General features: G+C 38.7%; 1 protein-coding gene across 2 annotated transcripts in view; it reads left to right on the plus strand.

Moving 5' to 3' along the window:
- The window catches only part of PLD1 (phospholipase D1), a gene marked incomplete at its 5' end in the record, with an annotated part of 110,745 nt that overhangs the window by 58,126 nt on the left and 34,256 nt on the right, over nucleotides 1-18,363 (plus strand). For both annotated transcript variants that reach the window (XM_079705601.1, XM_079705602.1), the window contains 2 exons: nucleotides 4,181-4,291; nucleotides 6,707-6,795. In XM_079705601.1, the coding sequence (XP_079561727.1) occupies nucleotides 4,181-4,291; nucleotides 6,707-6,795 (200 nt within the window). The remainder of the gene's footprint in view (nucleotides 1-4,180; nucleotides 4,292-6,706; nucleotides 6,796-18,363) is intronic.

Consider the following 18,363-nt stretch of genomic DNA (forward strand, 5'->3'; position numbering starts at 1 on the left):
AAGAATGAGGCCCAATCATTTGAGCACTTCTTTTCTCTCCCCAACCCATGCCACTTGTGAGCTGCAACATGGAGGCCAACTTCTACATGAGAGACAAAAAAAAAAAAAAAAAAAATAGTGCTTTTGTTTCATGATTGACTTGGGAGCTCAGAGAAACAAAAAGGAATTAAGATATGTACTGAATTTATAGGGAATAAAAGCATTGCAGTAAGAGAACAGGAACTTGGGACAAATACTAAGAAAGTTTTGAAAGTTTTCCTTCAAGAAGAGATTTCTGTATTTTAAACCACATATTCAGCTTGGGCCCACTGTATGTAAGGGGATTAGAGCTTGTGGATAAAGAGAAGGTTATCTTTTAAGAAGTCAAAAAGTAGGACACAGTACAAAGGAAAATGACTGGTTTTAGTTACAATCTTGCGGCAAAAACATAAAATCAGAAATATGCCCTTTATAAAGAGCATAAATATACTTTAAAATTGTGTATTCAAACTTGAGGTTTGAAAAGCATGGGTTAGATTTGATTCTCAGTCTACTTGGGGCAGTAAGATAAGCCACATTTCTGTGTGTGTAAGGAGGAGTTTGAGGCTTGTCTCAGTTACATTGGTTTGAAACAAATGCAAGACAAGTTAGGTCAGTTAAGAAAAAGTGAGTAAATCTTAAATTTGAAACAAAAGTAAGTCAATCAAAATGTCTTTGACTTACTAGATTTGTTTACAAATTTCCTAGAACATCAAGCATTTAAAGCAGTGGAGTTGGTCCCTGGTTCAGGGGTAAAAGAGAAATTCATATTTTCAATTTATCTTGTGGTGATAAACAGATTTTAACTAATCAGAATCATAGTAAATGAATAATAATTCCAAGTAATTTTTTTCTGTATTACTTGAAAGGTATGTTCAAGTTTAACCAAAAATGATGACTTTTTAAAGTTAAATGAGTTTTCATTTTGAGAAAATGATGTAGATTTGGATCCAGACAATAAGACAGGTAATGCTGAACCCCCTTAGGATGTAGGCAACCCCCCACCTTCTATGGTTTTATAGGCATCAGGGGGGCTCCCCTCTACTTTGCTTATGCTTTCCCACAGGCTGATGCCAAAACGGTCTTCTTTTGGCTTACAAGTGTACTTATTATAAACATTCAACTGCCTTTAGAAAGGAAAACTTTTAACATTATCCTTCACAAGAAAGACGGCAGATATGTGACCTTCATGCTTTCCCTTCATGGCCGCCATTGGCCTTCAACCTTAGATTTCTTCCCCAGTGTGTCTAGTTCCAAGAATCCATTCTTCAACATAGCTCTTCAGGAAGACTTGGAATCAGTTAGTCTTGACCTTTGAGTTGAAACTTGCTTGACACTCCTGATTTATGTATTATGCAAATGAGTTTATTTAGCCTTTGAAGCAGCAAATTTTGAGAGTGTGAAAGGAAAGAAAGTATAAGGTTTTGGGATTTGAGGGCAAGACTAGGACATTACCACCAAGGTGGTATATAAACTTTGCTCATAGCTTTTTAGCGAGGTAGATCAACCATATATCAAATATCTACTATGTGCTGCATAACATAGTGCTTTGTGTTTGTTATGCCTGTTTTTTTTCTTTACAACAGCTCTTTGTGGGAGTGTGTGGGTGGGCAGATGTGTGTGTGAGAGAGAGACAGAGACAGAGAGAGCAATCTCAAGTGTTCAGAGGAGGAAACTGAGCCTCAGTGATGTTAAAATGACTTGTTCAAGGTGAAAGAGCTAGTAAGTGCAGAGCAATAGTGCATATCTCAAGAGTTCCTACCATTCCAGTATACTCTGCAGTTTTATACATTGTTTCCAGAGTAATATAGAATTGGATCAGGATGGGTGGCGAAAGAATCTCCTCAAGGTTGCCTGCATTTTAGGGCTATGCTCCTTAGCCGCAAAATTCAACATAAATTTGAGTGGACAAAGAATGGAAACCTCTATTTGTTCAACCTTTGTTATTTCTGCTGATGAACAATAATGCAGTTCCTTGAAGATTATGTGAATCAAGCTATTTTCCAAGGGTGCATTATATTTACCTAAATTTTTCTTCTGAGATATTTGACTATTCTTGTTCACAGTTAAATTTTCCAATTTCATTATACAAATTCATCTGATACAATTAAATAAAATGCTTTGAGGGAACTATATTGTGATAAATACCTCATAATGAATAAAGAAATAACATTTTGAGGATGGCACAATCAGTTTTAGCAAGTATTAGGTTTGAATTTCCGTAGCCTTATATGTGCAATTTTTTTTTTTTTGGCGGTACGCGGTCCTCCCACTGCTGTGGCCTCTCCCGTTGCGGAGCACAGGCTCTGGACGCACAGGCCCAGTGGCCATGGCTCACGGGCCCAGCCGCTCTGTGGCACATGGGATCTTCCCAGACCAGGGCACGAACCCGTGTCCCCTGCATCGGCAGGTGGACTCTCAACCACTGCACCACCAGGGAAGCCCCTATATGTGCAATTTTTAAAATTATTGATTAAAGCAAGAATTTTACCAGACCTTTTATATATAACAGATATAAAACTGATTATGTATTGGATCACTTTATGAACTTCTAAGTATGGGCTATTCTTTTTTTTTTTTTTTATAGTGTTTATTTTTACTTGTTGACAGTTTGCTTTATTTATTTATTTATTTTTGGCTGTGTTGGGTCTTCGTTTCTGTGCGAGGGCTTTCTCTAGTTGTGGAGAGCGGGGGCCACTCTTCATCGCGGTGCGCGGGCCTCTCACTATCGCGACCTCTCTTGTTGCGGAGCACAGGCTTCAGACGCGCAGGCTCAGTAATTTTGGCTCACGGGCCCAATTGCTCCGCGGCATGTGGGATCTTCCCAGACCGGGGCACGAACCCGTGTCCCCTGCATCGGCAGGCAGACTCTCAACCACTGCGCCACCAGGGAGGCCCCTGGGCTATTCTTTTATTTTCAATTTCAGTTGACCTCATGAGGAACAGTTTCAATATTTATTTCAAATCAGGATTAGTGAATATATTTTTATAGTGATTCTTCTGTGATGAAACTCTATTGCTTAAGGAAAGTCAAGTAATAAGCATTTATTGACCACCTACTATATGACTAACATTATACTGGAACCCTAGTTAGAGTGCTGAAAAAAAATTACAACCAATGGATTCTTAGTGTTGAAAAAGCCTTCCACGTGGGCCAGACTATAGCCTGGCTGGACTACAGTCTACTCTGAAGCGTCTTGGGCATGATCCACCACAGCTCAAATACATCCTCTAAGTTCTCATTAATAGCAGCAAACACTTGTGTGCCACTTACTAGGTGTTTGGTTTCCTTCAGCTCACTGCACAGTCATTCATTTAATCCTCTCTCCAACCCTATAAAGTGGATACTCAGTTTTATAGAACAGAAATCTGAGGCACAAAGAGGTTGAGAGACTTGACCAAGATCAAAGCCACTAGGTGGTTGAGCTAAGCTTTGAACCTAGGCAGTCCCACTGTGCATCTGTGTATTTAACGTATATTCAGGTGTCTGAGCTGGATGCTCTTGTTGTAATCCAGGAAGAAGCAGGTGAGTGTCTGAATAGAGGGACGTGGTATGAATGAGAAAGTTGAGAGTTGAAGTGACACACCAAAGATCGGACAGCTAATTAAAGCCAGAATCAAGACTAAATGTCTAAATGAATCTATTTGTCTTTTAGAATGTATTATTCTGAACAGTATCTATTTGAGGGAAAAAGAGTAATCACTTTATCAAGTCAGAGCTAGGGTGACTGTATCATATGATTCAAACCAGGACACTTCTGAGAGTAAAAGTGGTGCTATTAATACATGAGGCATTCTGGTGTGATTGTGGGGCTATAACAGAAAAAGAGTACAAATGGTCACCCTACTCATAGCCACCAAAAGAGGTCCTTCTGAAACGCTCTTTGTAGAAACCACATCTCCTGGTTTCCAATCTTGAATGAAAATAATCCTGGGTGGAAGAATATATATTCAGGATTTAATTTCCAGCTGGGCCCCTTCATTATGGATGATGTTTAAGGACCAGTTCCCTACCTACCTACTCTGCCTTGGCCCACACATGACACACAAGCCACTGTAATCAATCAGTTGTTTGGAAGAAAAAGATGGGCTTCATTTATTAATACCTCTGGTGTCGTCTCCATTGTCTCATGTTTGCTCATTTCTGATTGTTGCCTTATAGTTGCTCCGTTCTGCTGCTGATTGGTCTGCTGGTATAAAGTACCATGAAGAGTCCATCCATGCTGCTTACGTCTATGTGATAGAGAACAGCAAGCACTATATCTATATAGAAGTAAGTCTTGCTCGTGTAAATTGGTATGACAACCTGCCTTCCTGTAAATATCACAGAGACTGCAGAGTCCCCTAACTCAGGACCTGCTACATTAATAAGTGTATGTCGAGATGTGAAGAGGTCACCTGAATTTTGATTCCCCCAGCATACCTGACATTCACTTTGCATTTTCATTAACTCGGGACTCTAACAGGAACCCCCCAAATCCTTATTATTAAAATGCATCAATTCATAATATTATTAGCCAGATATATCCCAACATGGAGATAAGTTTTGATTTGGCTTGAGTTGGAGGGTGTAAATGTGAGGCATGTGCTGCTTCGGGAGAGCACACACGGGTAAGCTGTTAACATAGAGACCACTGGATGCCTCTGGTTTGGGGATGTTGGAGTGGGGAGAGGGCAGGAAAAAGAACATGGAAAAGGGAGATGTAAGAATAGCGAGGGCACGTACCAACTCCTTCAATTCTGTGTCAACCACCATTCATTATAAAGCTGTTTCAGTTCTCAGAGTTTGCGTGTAGAGACGAGAAGAAAACCCGCGGATACTGGATTTAGTTTGGGAACCTTAACTGTGCTTCAAAGTAGATCTGAAGCTAGTTCAGAGCACTTGGAAAATCCTTAAAAAAATAAAAAGCCGTGACAATGGAAAGATAACTCAGAGCACATCTCTCTTCTTTATTTTAGTATTTTCTTTCCCACTGAATTAAAAAATATATGTGGAGAGAGATGGGGTCACTGGGGAAAACCATTCTAGCCCTACTTTCCTTCCCCTTGAGTCCTGGCCCTATCCCCTTCCATGAAGTGACAATTAATTAAAGGCAAGTGGGAAAGAATTGGAGCTTAATTTATTTTACAGGCCTGGAGAAAGAGAAGGCTGATTAAAACTATTAGCAGGCTAAATGCAATGTGGTATCCTGGATGGGATCATGCAACAGAAAAAGGACATTAGTGGAAAAATTAGTGAATTCTGAATGAAGTCTAGAGTTAATAAAACTAATACTCTTAGTGTTATTAATTTCAACAATTATACCATAATAATGTAAGACGTTAATGGCTGGTTCATCTGTTACCCAGCATCCTCTTGCTTTGTCTCTTTTTAGTAGTATTAAATCAGCCTTTCTTTGTAACGCTACCACAGTACTAAATGAGGTCAGGAATGCCATATTGACACACATGGCTGTGGACATAAACTTAGTTGAAACGCCTGAAGCCGAGGTTAAGCAGTTGGCATTCACCCTGCTCCCTCCAAAAAAGGAGAAGTGAAGGATGTGAGTCTGTGTTACAGCTGCTGAGGAATGCTAAGCTTCTCTGTGATATGAATTCAGAACAAACATGGTTTGGTTGCCACTGAGATTTTGATTGTTTGATGCCCTAAAGGGAAACATATTCTCAAGTGAGTTTTTGTCTTCCTCAAAGTTTGTCTTCTGGAAGCTGTTTACAGCTTTGTGCACTTAAGTTTAAAAGCGTGTACAATAGTAAAAATGATAATGTGGCAAAAGGATGATAATCCTATTTCGAGTCATTGCCTATATATCACTTTACCTAAGATGATTAGCAAAGATGACTCTGTGATGATTATACTTATAAATTACAGCTGTGTTATAACTATTTGTATAGTAAACAGAGCGTGTGATATTCATAATATTTGTACCTAATTTTCAACAATCCGTAATGTAGCAGCTAAATCTTTCATACCATTATAATAATAATGTTGTACCCTGGTTTTTTAGTAACAGTTTTAAAGAATGTTGCATGAATCTATAAGCAGAAGTACTTAAAAAAATATTTCTCTTTCCATCTTATTGGTTTATTTATATAATGCAACATACTTAGAAAAGAGATTTGTAACTACTTAAAATAGAAGTTCAGGAATAATGAGAGACCTAAACAAATGAGATAAGATCAAGGCAGATACTAGGAAATAGTGGAGAAAATTAGACCAGGATTCTGCCATCTACCCTGTTCAAAAATAAACAGCATGAGATAGAATGTTTACCAATATGGAATTTTTAATCAGAAGCATTTATACAATGTGTGAATCTGAAAAACCTGATTTCTCTATTAAGTTCAGAATGTTCCTACCATTCTAAGAATGTAACCTACAAGGAATTTGCATGATTAAAAAATAATTTAGCTTTCCACTTTACTAAGATGATATAGGTGATATTGCTTAGAAATGCATGAGGCCCAGAGTGACATGAGACTTCTTTTATTCCCAGTGTCATTTACTTTCCTGAGGTGATTTTAGGAATCAGAACATGTCTGCTAGGTGAAACATTTTTTAAAAAAATATCAATGTAAATATATATATATATATACATATATATAGTTTTTTATTATATACCACATTTTCCTTATATGCATGCTACTAAGATAAGAAAAACTTATTATAAATCTCATTTATTTTGTGTAGAACCAGTTTTTCATAAGCTGCGCTGATGACAAAGTTGTGTTCAACAAGGTTGGCGATGCCATTGCTCAGAGGATACTGAAAGCTCACAGGTAAAGTTTTTGGCATTTTGGTAGGAGTTGTTACTGCAGATGTTCTTGCATTTACTGCTAAAATGACTTTTGAAAGACCATTTTTAAAATACTATCTTTTTCTAACAGGCATGACTTTAGTTCAACTACTAGTAGGTTATTGATTCCTTAAATCTGAGTCAGTTGCTGAAAATTTTTAAGTCCATTTTTGAGGGGCTCTGAATGCTCCCAGAGCATAGTCATTTTTTCCTGGCCAGTCTCTTTCCCACGCATTAGATTTGTGATTTGATTTATTTAAAGGCAGACAGTGAGCTGTGTTCACTTAAAATCAAAGCAAAATAGTCATAACGTTTTTCCATGGGTTATATTTAAATTCTTGTTACCCTCTGTCTTATTTTTTCAGCTCATGGGATTATTTTCTTTAATAACACTTTTATTAAGATATAATTCACATACCATACAATCCACCCAAAGTGGACAATTTAGTCATTTGTAGTATATTCACAGAGTTGTGTGCAACCATCGCTGAATCAATTTTAGAACGTTTTCATCACCCCAGAAAGGAACCGCATACTTATTAGCAGTCACTACCCATTCCCCCTTTTCTTAGCCCCTGGCAACCACTAATCTACTTTCTTTCTCTGTAGATTTGCCTGATCTGGTTGTTTCATATAAATGAAATCATACAATATGTGATCTTTTGTGACTTGCTTCTTTCACTTAGCTTAATGTTATAGAATGTACCAGTATTTCATTTATTTTTATTGTCAGGTAATATTTCATTATCTGGATATACTTCATATAAATGAATTTATCCATTCATCAGTTGGTATATATTTGGGTTGTTTCTACTTTTTGGCTATTATGCATAAAGATGCTATAAACATTCTGTACTAGTTTTTATGTGAGACATGTTTTCATTACTCTAGGGGTGGAATTACTGGATCATATTGTAACTCTGTGTTTAACATTTTGAGAAACTGTCAGAATGTTTTCAAAAGCGGCAACACCATTTTACATTCCCATAGTGTACGAGGTTTCCAATTTCTCTGTATCATCACTAATACTTATTATTATCTCTTTTTTATTATAGCGATCCTAGTAGGTGTGAAATGGTATCTCATGTGGTTTTGATTTGAATTTCCCTAATGACTAATAATGTTGAGTATTTTTTTGTTTATTGGCCATTCATGTATTATCATTATCCATTGTTTAATTAGGTTGTCTTTTTATTACTGAGTTGTAAGAGTTCTTTAGGTATTCTGGATACAAGTCTTATATCAGATTTATAATTTGCAAATATTTGCTCCCATTCAGTCTGTTTTCTTTTTTACTTTCTTGGTAGTGTCCTTTGAAACACAGACGTTTTAAATTCTGATAAAATTCCATTTATCTTTTTTTTTCCCTTTATTGCTGTGCTTTGGTTTCATAGCTGAGAAACCACTGCCTAATCCAAAATCATGAAGATTTATGCCTCTTCTCTTCTAAGAATGTTATAGTTTTAGCTCTTACATTTAGGTCTTGATTCATTTTGAGTTACTTTTTGTATATGATGTGAGGTAAAGGACCAACTTCATTCTTTTGCATGTGGATATGCAGTTGTTCCAGCACCATTTGTTGAAAAGTCTATTCTTTCCCTACTGAATTTTCTTGACACCTGGGACTATTTCTTTTTATGGCTGATTTTAGCTCTGTGTAAAAACAGCAAAATAAACAAACAAACAAAATCATTACATTTTATTATCTTAATTCATTGAACATATGCAGTGGAGAATGTTAAGTACATATGCATTTGGGGCTTAAAACATTTTTTGACTTCCAGTGTCCTGTGGTACTTTAATATCTTTTTTTCACAAAATATGTGGGGATTTTTATTTATTTATTTTTTGTTTTTTTTTTTTTTGTTTTGTTTTGTTTTGCGGTACGCGGGCCTCTCACTGCTGTGGCCTCTCCCGTTGCGGAGCACAGGCTCCGGACGCACAGGCCCAGCGGCCATGGCTCACGGGCCCAGCCGCTCCGCGGCATGTGGGATCTTCCCAGACCGGGGCACGAACCCGTTTCCCCTGCATTGGCAGGCGGACTCTCAACCACTGCGCCACCAGGGAAGCCCCTGTGGGGATTTTTAGACTAAGAACATTTTATAACAACAACTACCAGCATTTTATATGATTCACAGTTTATATCTACAGACTCTTACTGAATTTTCACAACTACTCTTGAAAGTAGATCATATAGTTTTGTTGTTATTATTATTGTTGTTGCTGTACATTTTTATTTTATTTTTTTCTGCTTAATTCCTTTATTAGCATTTAAGCTAGATACCTCTGCATTTTTTAGTGGTTGGTCTGGGGATTACAATATGCATCTTTTTTTTTTTTTTTTGTCCCCATTTTTAAAGTTAAACTGAGATGAAAGAGTTGGTGTGACTTGTCTGGGCCACTAACAGCAAAAGGCAAAAACAGCTTTGAAGCCAAGTCTTTGGACTTCAGACCCAATGCCTCCCACACCATGTAACTCCAATGCACTGACAGTTAGGATTAGAGACCACTTTGGGATTGCCCCAAATTGAAGCACGTAGGTTGGGTCTTTATAATCTCCTCCTCCCATTGACTGGTCTTTGAATGTAGGCTGACTTCAGGAAATGGGCATGGCCTTGGGTGAGACAGGCGCCTTTCGCCTCTGGAGGGCAGTTCCTGGAGAAAGGCTTCACTGTGAGTGAGTAGCCAGCGGCCAGCTCTCTCAGCAGCTGGGGGAATGGCTGTCTTGATCCCACAGTGAGGGCCTTTGGTCAGCAAGGCACAATACTCACCCATTCTGTGGGGCATACAGTGCTTCTCACCCCTTCCCATGCATCAAAATCACCACTTTACAAAAACACAGAGGGCTGGACTCAACTCCAGGCTTGCTGGATCAGAATTTTCTGGAGGAGGACCCAAGTACCTGTGTTTTATAATATTCCACAGGCACAGCCAGGATTATATAGTACTCATCTAGAACAGTGTATATGGCCATAAATATGAATGATGGGCTGTGTTTTTACAAGTGACCTTTATTCTTTGCCTTCTCATATGCTTTTATTAAGAAAGTCACCAAGGGGCTTCCCTGGTGGCGCAGTGGTTGAGAGTCCGCCTGCCGATGCAGGGGACGTGGGTTCGTGCCCTGGTCTGGGAAGATCCCACATGCCGCGGAGCGGCTGAGCCCGTGAGCCATGGCCGCTGAGCCTGCGCATACGGAGCCTGTGCTCCGCAACGGGAGAGGCCACAACAGTGAGAGGCCCGCGTACCACCAAAAAAAAAAAAAAAAAAAAAAAAAAAAAAAAAAAAAAAAAAAAAAAAAAAAAGAAAGTCACCAAGGACTGTTTCTGAGATGACTTAAAAACAGTCTTGTTTCCAGTTAAACACATATGTACACACAGAGATTCCTTGCATCCTTGCCAGTCTCCAGTCTCCCAATTTTCTGGTCAATTTATGTCTCATTTACAAAATTGCATTATATTTCTGACAACTCTTGCATTTTATTGATGCAGGAGTGTCCCCTTTATAAAGCACATTTGACAAAAAAGAAAAATAATTTTTTCATGAAATTGAAATGTCACAAAAATACATTAAATTGACCAATGAGCTCATTGTGCTGAGCAGTGAATCATGAATTTTGGAACTTTGACAGCTAATTAGGAGAGTAGGATGAATCTCAACTTCACTCATCCCAGTTATTCACTTATTAGTACATGGTTTAATAAGTATCTGTGAGATATGTTTTTAAGTGTTCAGGAGCCTGAAAGAATATTTTTCTTTAGCATATTAATTTGTCTTTTAATATCTGGACTTCTAAAATCATAGCACTTTAAGGCTGGAAGGAATGTTAAGATATTTTCTGATTGAACATTTCCCAGTGACCCTGGGATCCACAGTAAGAGAGCATGGTAAGGTAGCATCTGTTGCAGATTTTATCTCATGCTTAGAAGTTCACAGAGCACCTTAAAGGGTGGCAATTTCAAGCTCACTTTGTAGAAACTGGGAAATGAGTTCGTCAAATTTCAAATTAACTGTGTGTCATTTAGCTCTGATCTCTCAATAATCTCACTTGCTTTGACAGTCACATTTTAAAGCGGTATGTATATCACACCTTCAAACTTAGTGGATACACACACATATCCTGGAAACCTATTTTACATTTTCCCCCTTCTCTGTATGTCCACATTATCGTTTATCTCCTGTGTTAATTCCAAACTGTAAAATATATTTTCATTGAATAATTTCAAATCTGTGAGCTTGTATTCTTAGGAAAAAAGATAAAGGTAGAATTAGAAAGCTGCCTACAGTGGCTCCCCTTCTTCTCACTGAGGGCCGTCGTGTGCCATCCTCAAGCTTACCCCTCTCTCTTCCTTTCACTCTTCTGCTCTCTACTCTTCTGAAACTCAGAACTTCACGTGCCTAGCAACAAGTATAACTTTGGTTGTTGGAAAAAGAATAGAATAGAGCACAAAGCAGATGGAGGGAAATGACAGTCAGCATTCAGCCAGCCTGACCAAGGAACACAGACTCTCTTCCAGGACCCTCCCACCCTAGAGAGGTTGGCGTCTTTAAATTGCCAACTTCTCTCAACTGGTCTGAGCCTTTACTTTTCTGCCAGTGCTGGAATCTGGTCCCACACCAGTTCCCTAAAGTGAGTTCTCTGCTTCCCTCACTTTCTCCTCATTCTTTCTCAGCAGCTGTAATTTTTTTAAATTAATTTTTATTGGAGTATAATTGATTTACAATGTTGTGTTAGTTCCTGCTGTACAGCAAAGTAAGTCAGTTATACATATACATATATCCACTCTTTTTTAGATTCTGTTCCCATATAGGTCATTACAGAGTACTGAGTAGAGTTCCCTGTGCTATACAGTAGGTACTTATTAGTTATCTATTTTGTATACAGTAGTGTGTATATGTCAATCCCAGTTTCCCACTTTATCTTTCCCCCACTTTGCCCCTTGGTAATCATAAGTTTGTTTCCTGCATCTGTGACTCTATTTCTATTTTGTAAATAGGTTCTTTTGTACCATTTTTTTAGATTCCACATATAAGCGATATCATAAGATATTGTCTTTGACTTACTTTACTCAGTATGACAATCTCTAGGTCCATCCATGTCGCTGCAAATGGCATTATTTCATTCTTTTTTATGGCTGAGTAATATTCCATTGTATATATGTACCACATCTTCTTTATCCATTCTTCCATCAATGGACATTTAGGTTGCTTCCTGGCTATTGTAAATAGTGCTGCAGTGAACATTGGGGTACATGTATCTTTTTGAATTATGGTTTTCTCAGGGTATATGCCCAGGAGTGGGATTGCTGGGTCATATGGTAGTTCTATTTTTAGTTTTTTAAGGAACCTCCATACTGTTCTCCATAGTGGCTGCACCAATTTACATTCTCACCAGCAGTGTAGGAGACTTCCCTTTTCTCCACACCCTCTCCAGCATCCATAATTCTTTACAGAAACAGGCCAAGCCTCCATGATCTGATTCATGACCTAGAGCCTCAGAATACTGTTCACCCCAAGCTGAACTAAAAATAACTGTGGGAATCTCTGCAGAAAACAAAAGGTCTGCTCTAAAAAAGTAAAACTGTCTTCGAGTTGAGACCAGCTCCCAACCCACTGGAAGCCTGTCTTTGACAACTCAAATAGAACTAGAGATCAGGGAGAAGAAATCATAATCCACAGTCTAGAATTGACTGGCTTATACCATGTTTGAATAAGCAAAAACGTAGAGTGTAACCAGATGGTCCAAGTAGAAAAGATTTTAAAACACTGTGTGCCATGAATGTACGGTCTCTGAGGATGAAACCATTTTTGCTTATGGAAACTTGACATGCATAATTTTACTGCCCTGCTAAAAAGTTTGGAGGGAGAGAGTGCATTTTGCACTGTTATCACAAGTTTGACACATGCAATGAAATTAGGCAGTTGATTTAATGCTTCTGTATTTTAATATTGAACTGCACTGGAAAATACACAAACTGCCTTGGAAAATACACAATTTTGAAAATCACTCAAGCTCTTCATGCTCCCTATAACTGTAGAACAGTGCCAGATAGTGCTTGCAGTTTGCGCATGAGTGATGGTATGAGGGACCTCCTCTGGGGAATCTGAAATTAATTGGGAACCAGATGTCTGGAGATCTGAGTTCTTCCCAACTCTGTGTCTACAGGTATGTGACCTTTTGAATCTATCATTTTTGCCTTTCTGGCACTCTGTTTTTTCACCAACAAAGAGAATAATAATATCTGCCCTACCTATCTCATATGAATAGATGTGAAAGCAATTTGAAACCCGTAAAGCACCAGTTCATGTAAGAAATTATGTTATTTCCAGGAAATTCATCATCTGGAAATATGCTAGCTCATGGTAAATTCTAGCAGGGACAAAGAACCACAATATCAAATCAACTATTTAGAAATTAATATTTATGTTAGAAACAAATGTTTTAATTAAAGAGGTGTTTAATGTGCCTCATTTTAAATTATTAGGTGACTATTGCTGGATAAGGACAATTTGCTTTGGTTCCCTGTCACTGGCACTTCTTCATCCTGTGACAAGCAGAGGCACATGATTAAAACACTGTCTAGAGGTGTCCTGCCAGAAAGCTATAGCTGACTCCTCATGGGAATCAATTTTTGGATTCCCCATTATTGATTGGATTACACCTTCCCCCAAAATATAAAATAAAATGTATTCTGAAACATAATGTGTGTTCAGTTTTGCTTAGCTTTGTTTTAATTTTAGGCACTGTTGATGATTCTTTGAAGCTTTCCAATTGAAATCACTGGTTGTTAATTGATTAATAATGTTATCAAATCGTTTTTTAGTCATTCCACATCCAAGGTGCTTTTTATGCATTCCTTCATTTAATTCTCACATCAGCCTTATGAAGTGGATGCATAATGATTTCCATTCTACAGATGAGGCAGCTGAGGCCAAGTGCGATTATGGTAACTTGCCCACATCATGCAGCTATTGATGATTGGAACTGGGACTCAGACCACATCTTTAGAACTTAAACTTGTGCTCTTTACCTTGTGCTACCTTTGTAGCTCAGCTACAAAGCTTCCCTCATTTCAAGGGAAGTAGAAATGTTCTAATGTTAAGCCTGCAAGAAATCTAGAAGAGGTACTTTATTTAAAAATTTTTAAAAATCAGATGAACATTTTCTTTTTTTAAAGTAATTGCTTGATAGATAAAAATTTCTTAGGTTTAAAGAAAAATCTACATCCTATAATTACCACATCCTATGCTTTGTGTACTAAGTTGAAAGGACATGTTGGGTATATTTCAGAATCACTGTCTTAACGAAATTTAAGCTGCAGTTATAATAGAAGAAGAAAAATAAGAAAATTAAGTATGCCAATGGCTGGTTTCACATTTTTTATCTTGTGGGATAATCTCCAAGCTCTATGAAATTCATGGAGAAGAGGTTACATTAGGGCAGAGGTGACAGATCATGGCAGGAGAACTTTTGATTTAGATCATTTAATTGCTTTTATTTGATTCCAAAAATTACTTAAATGATAATCTCAGCAGATAGAGAGAGTAAAGATTAGTACTGGTCGGAGGCCAGAAATCATTTTGAGTCTGAGCATGTGCCCTGGCAGAGAGATGAAGGAAGGGAGAGACTCTTTTTTTAAAATGAGAATGAAAACGGCTGGGCCATTGTGGGAACAGTTTTATAAGAGGTTTTGTAGAATCTTATTTAAGGGACACTGAGGGACATGCCTGCCAAAGGTTATCAAGTACAGAGTGAAGTCTAAGTCACACATGCTGGGCTGACCCTGAACATTCTTACATTTAAAAGCTTGCCGTTTTCAAAAGATAACCAACGAAAAAAATTATGTGTGTGTGTTTTTGTGTGCACACAAAATATGTAATGTCATAATCTATAAAAATCTCACATATGATACGCAAAGTCAGTGCTAAATAGAACCAGCATTTCTAGTGGACTAACAATGATTTTCACCAACTCCTTCATTTACAGATGAGAAAACTGAAGCCCAGAAAGGTTTACTGCATTTAAAAAGATTTGCCAAACACAAAATAAAATGGGCTATGTCCCAAACCACTGAGAAGCTACAGATCCACTTCTCCCATAACTGATACCACTATAGAATAAAATTCTCTCCACAAAAAACAAACAAACAAACAAACCACTAATCCCCAACCACAATTCTTCTTACTTCTGGCAGCGTTCACTGCTGCAAAATCTACAACGAGAAGATTTATACCAGCTCCTGAAGTTTATGGCAATGAAACATGATCTATAAATCTCAAATTCTCAAAATATAAAGCATCTTGTCACTGGAGAAATACAATGAGCTCCTTTGGGGCCTTATTATAGATCCTGAGACCCCACTCTGAGCAGAAGACCCCTGACTACCCACCATGCTGGGGAAGGAGGAGGTGAAGGAGGAGGGGTTCTTCTGGAGAGAACAAGGTGGGAAGCTAGAGGAAAACCACTGCTAAGACCCATTTACGTTGGTGAACTAGGACTTGTTTTTTTTTTTTTTTTAACATCTTTATTGGAGTAAAATTGCTTTACAATGGTGTTAGTTTCTGCTTTATAACAAAGTGAAAGAGTTATACATATGTTCCCATATCTCTTCCCTCTTGCGTCTCTCTCCCTCCCACCCTCCCTATCCCACCCCTCTAGGTGGTCACAAAACACCGCGCTGCTCTCCCTGTGCTATGCCGCTGCTTCCCACTAGCTATCTATTTTACGTTTGGTAGTGTATATGTGTCCATACCACTCTCTCACTTTGTCACAGCTTACCCTTCCCCCTCCCCAAGGACTTGGTTTTTTTGTTTTTTTGCGGTACGCGGGCCTCTCACTGCTGTGGCCTCTCCCGTTGCGGAGCACAGGCTCCGGACGTGCAGGCTCAGTGGCCATGGCTCACGGGCCCAGCCGCTCCACAGCATGTGGGATCTTCCCGGACCGGGGCACGAACCCGCGTCCCCTGCATCGGCAGGCGGACTCTCAACCACTGCGCCACCAGAGAAGCCCCTAGGACTTGTTTTTAAAGGGACAAGCAGCATTTCAGCAAATCACAAAAATTGAAAATACCAAAGATCCCACATTCTCATCACCTAAACAATTTACTTTTTGTTTTCCTATGTTCTTTTTGGTCCATATTAATATACAGACATATTTTCTGAGTTGTAATTTATTTCCTTTTCCTGTAACTCACTTGGATTTCTGTCTCAAGTCCCTTTTCCACACAATAGAAGGAAATTTAGTTTAGTCACTTCCTGGTAAATGGGGCCAAATTCAGTGGTTTCTCATTTCTGCTCCGTATTCAATCCGTCAGGGTGCTCCCTGGTCTTTCCTCCCCTCCCCCATCCTTGGTATAGACGCTTAGGGGCCCTGGATCTTTGGGAAGGGGCTTCTTGCACTCAGTATCGATCTGTCAAGCCTGTTCTGGCATCTGCTTACTGTAACCTGGGGTCCTCAGCCTTCTCCTTTAAAACCTGCCTTTCTGTCCCTTCTCCTCTACTGCTGCCAGTAGAGGGTCCCTGCACTGAGTCTGACTCTTATTTCTTCTTCTTCTTCTTTTTTTTTAATTTATTTTTTTGGGCACACTGCACAGCCTGTGGGATCTTAGTTCCCTGACCAGGGATCGAACCCGCGCCCCCTGCAGTGGAAGCGCGGATTCTTAACCACCGGACCACCGGGGAAGTTCCTCTTATTTCTTTATACTCCCATCTCAGCTCAAAGGATCTCTCCCCAGTTCCCCAAATCTAAGAAGCTGACATCTTTGTGCCCTGGTTCCTCGGTGAGAGCGCCGTCCTAGGAGCAATGCCTGCTTCATATCTCCAGTCACAGAGAGGGGGAAGTTAACACATTTAAGGGGAAAAATTATTTAATATTTCATAGTATCAGCCTGCCACATCTATAATTGTCTTGTAATTGTAACTTTGCATTAGGGCCACTTTAACACACTACCAGAAGTACTTTGCTAGTAAGTCATCATAGTGGTCATTTTAGTGGCTGTAAGAAGTTACATCCATTGAGTGACTATAATGTAATTTAGTTAATCATCCCCCATTATTGGACATTTCCAATTTTTATCTATTATACATAACACCGCTGTAAGAGTTAGCGGGTTTTGAAAGAAAAACTTATTTTAACAAAAAGCCTGAGCATGCAATTTTATAAAATTGTTCTGAACTGAAGTGGATGGAGCAGTTGCCTGCATGATGGCCTGGTGCCCACTAGCTCTTCTCTTGCTTTTAAGATCATAAATAATTCTGCACATTAGGGGCTCAGGTTCTTGCCCTATGCTGATTGCTATCATTTGCACCACCCCAGCATTGTGAGGATGCAGTGTTTCGGAAGAGGTTAGAATCCTCGGTGGCCAAGAACTGTTATTTTCTGGGGACCGGATCAAGGAAGGAGACTGGACAGGTTAGCACATAGAATTTTCTCTTCATTGCTTTACACTTAGCTACAACTTTATGGTTTGAAATTCCAGAGCCCTTTTTTTTCTATAGCAGTGAAAATCTAAGTCATTTATGCTAATTTGCTGAACACAGTTTAAAAATTTCATCATTTAGGAAATTCAAGAACTGCATTGTGTTAAAAAAAAATTAAAACAGGGCTTCCCTGGTGGCGCAGTGGTTGGGAGACCGCCTGCCGATGCAGGGGACACGGGTTCGTGCCCCGGTCCGGGAAGATCCCACAAGCCGCGGAGCGGCTAGGCCCGTGAGCCATGGCCCCTGAGCCTGTGTGTCCGGAGCCTGTGCTCCATCCACAACGGGAGAGGCCACAACAGTGAGAGGCCCGCGTACCACAAAAAATAAAAAAAACAAAACATTTAAAATAAATAAATAAATAAGCAAGGATTTTTATATAGAGCTAACCAAGAACAAAAAAATGTGAATATTCTGATTTCTACAAACTAAATTTGCAAATATGCTTTATCTAAAGATACAAGATTTTTATAGAACATTTCCCAGTGTCTACATTTTGAAGTCATTTTTGCTTTTATAAAACACATGGGCAAAAGGAAACCATCTTTTCCAAACAGAATTACAAACACTTGGTGTTCAAGACCAGCAATACTGCTTCTAATAAATGTGAGAGATGACTTATGTGGGTTGGCACACATAGCAAAACAGGCATTTTGGGGTAGCAAAAAATTAGAAACAGTTGAATGCCCAGCAATAGAGAACTGGTTAAAATATTATGGCATGGATTTGGAATACTGTCACTGTTAATTAAAAAATGGGCATTTCTCTAAGTACAGTTATTAAAGAATTTCCAGGATACGCTGATAAATTACAAACGAACAAACAAAAATAACATTCAGAAAAGTGTTTACCGTATTCTAACATTTGTATAGAAGGAGAGAATACATATATATGCTTATAAATTCATAGACTATTTCTGAAAGAACATGAAAGGTAATAGAAATTGCCCTTAGGGAGGGGAAACAAAGGCTGGGGACAAAGGAGTGAAAAGGAAGTTTTTTCATCATATAATCTTCCACCTCTGAAGGTTTGCACTGAGAACATATATTATCCATTCGAAAATGTAATTTTTTTTGGT

The sequence above is a fragment of the Hyperoodon ampullatus genome, assembly GCF_949752795.1.
Source record: "Hyperoodon ampullatus genome assembly, chromosome: 5".
NCBI classification, from domain to species: domain Eukaryota; kingdom Metazoa; phylum Chordata; class Mammalia; order Artiodactyla; family Ziphiidae; genus Hyperoodon; species Hyperoodon ampullatus.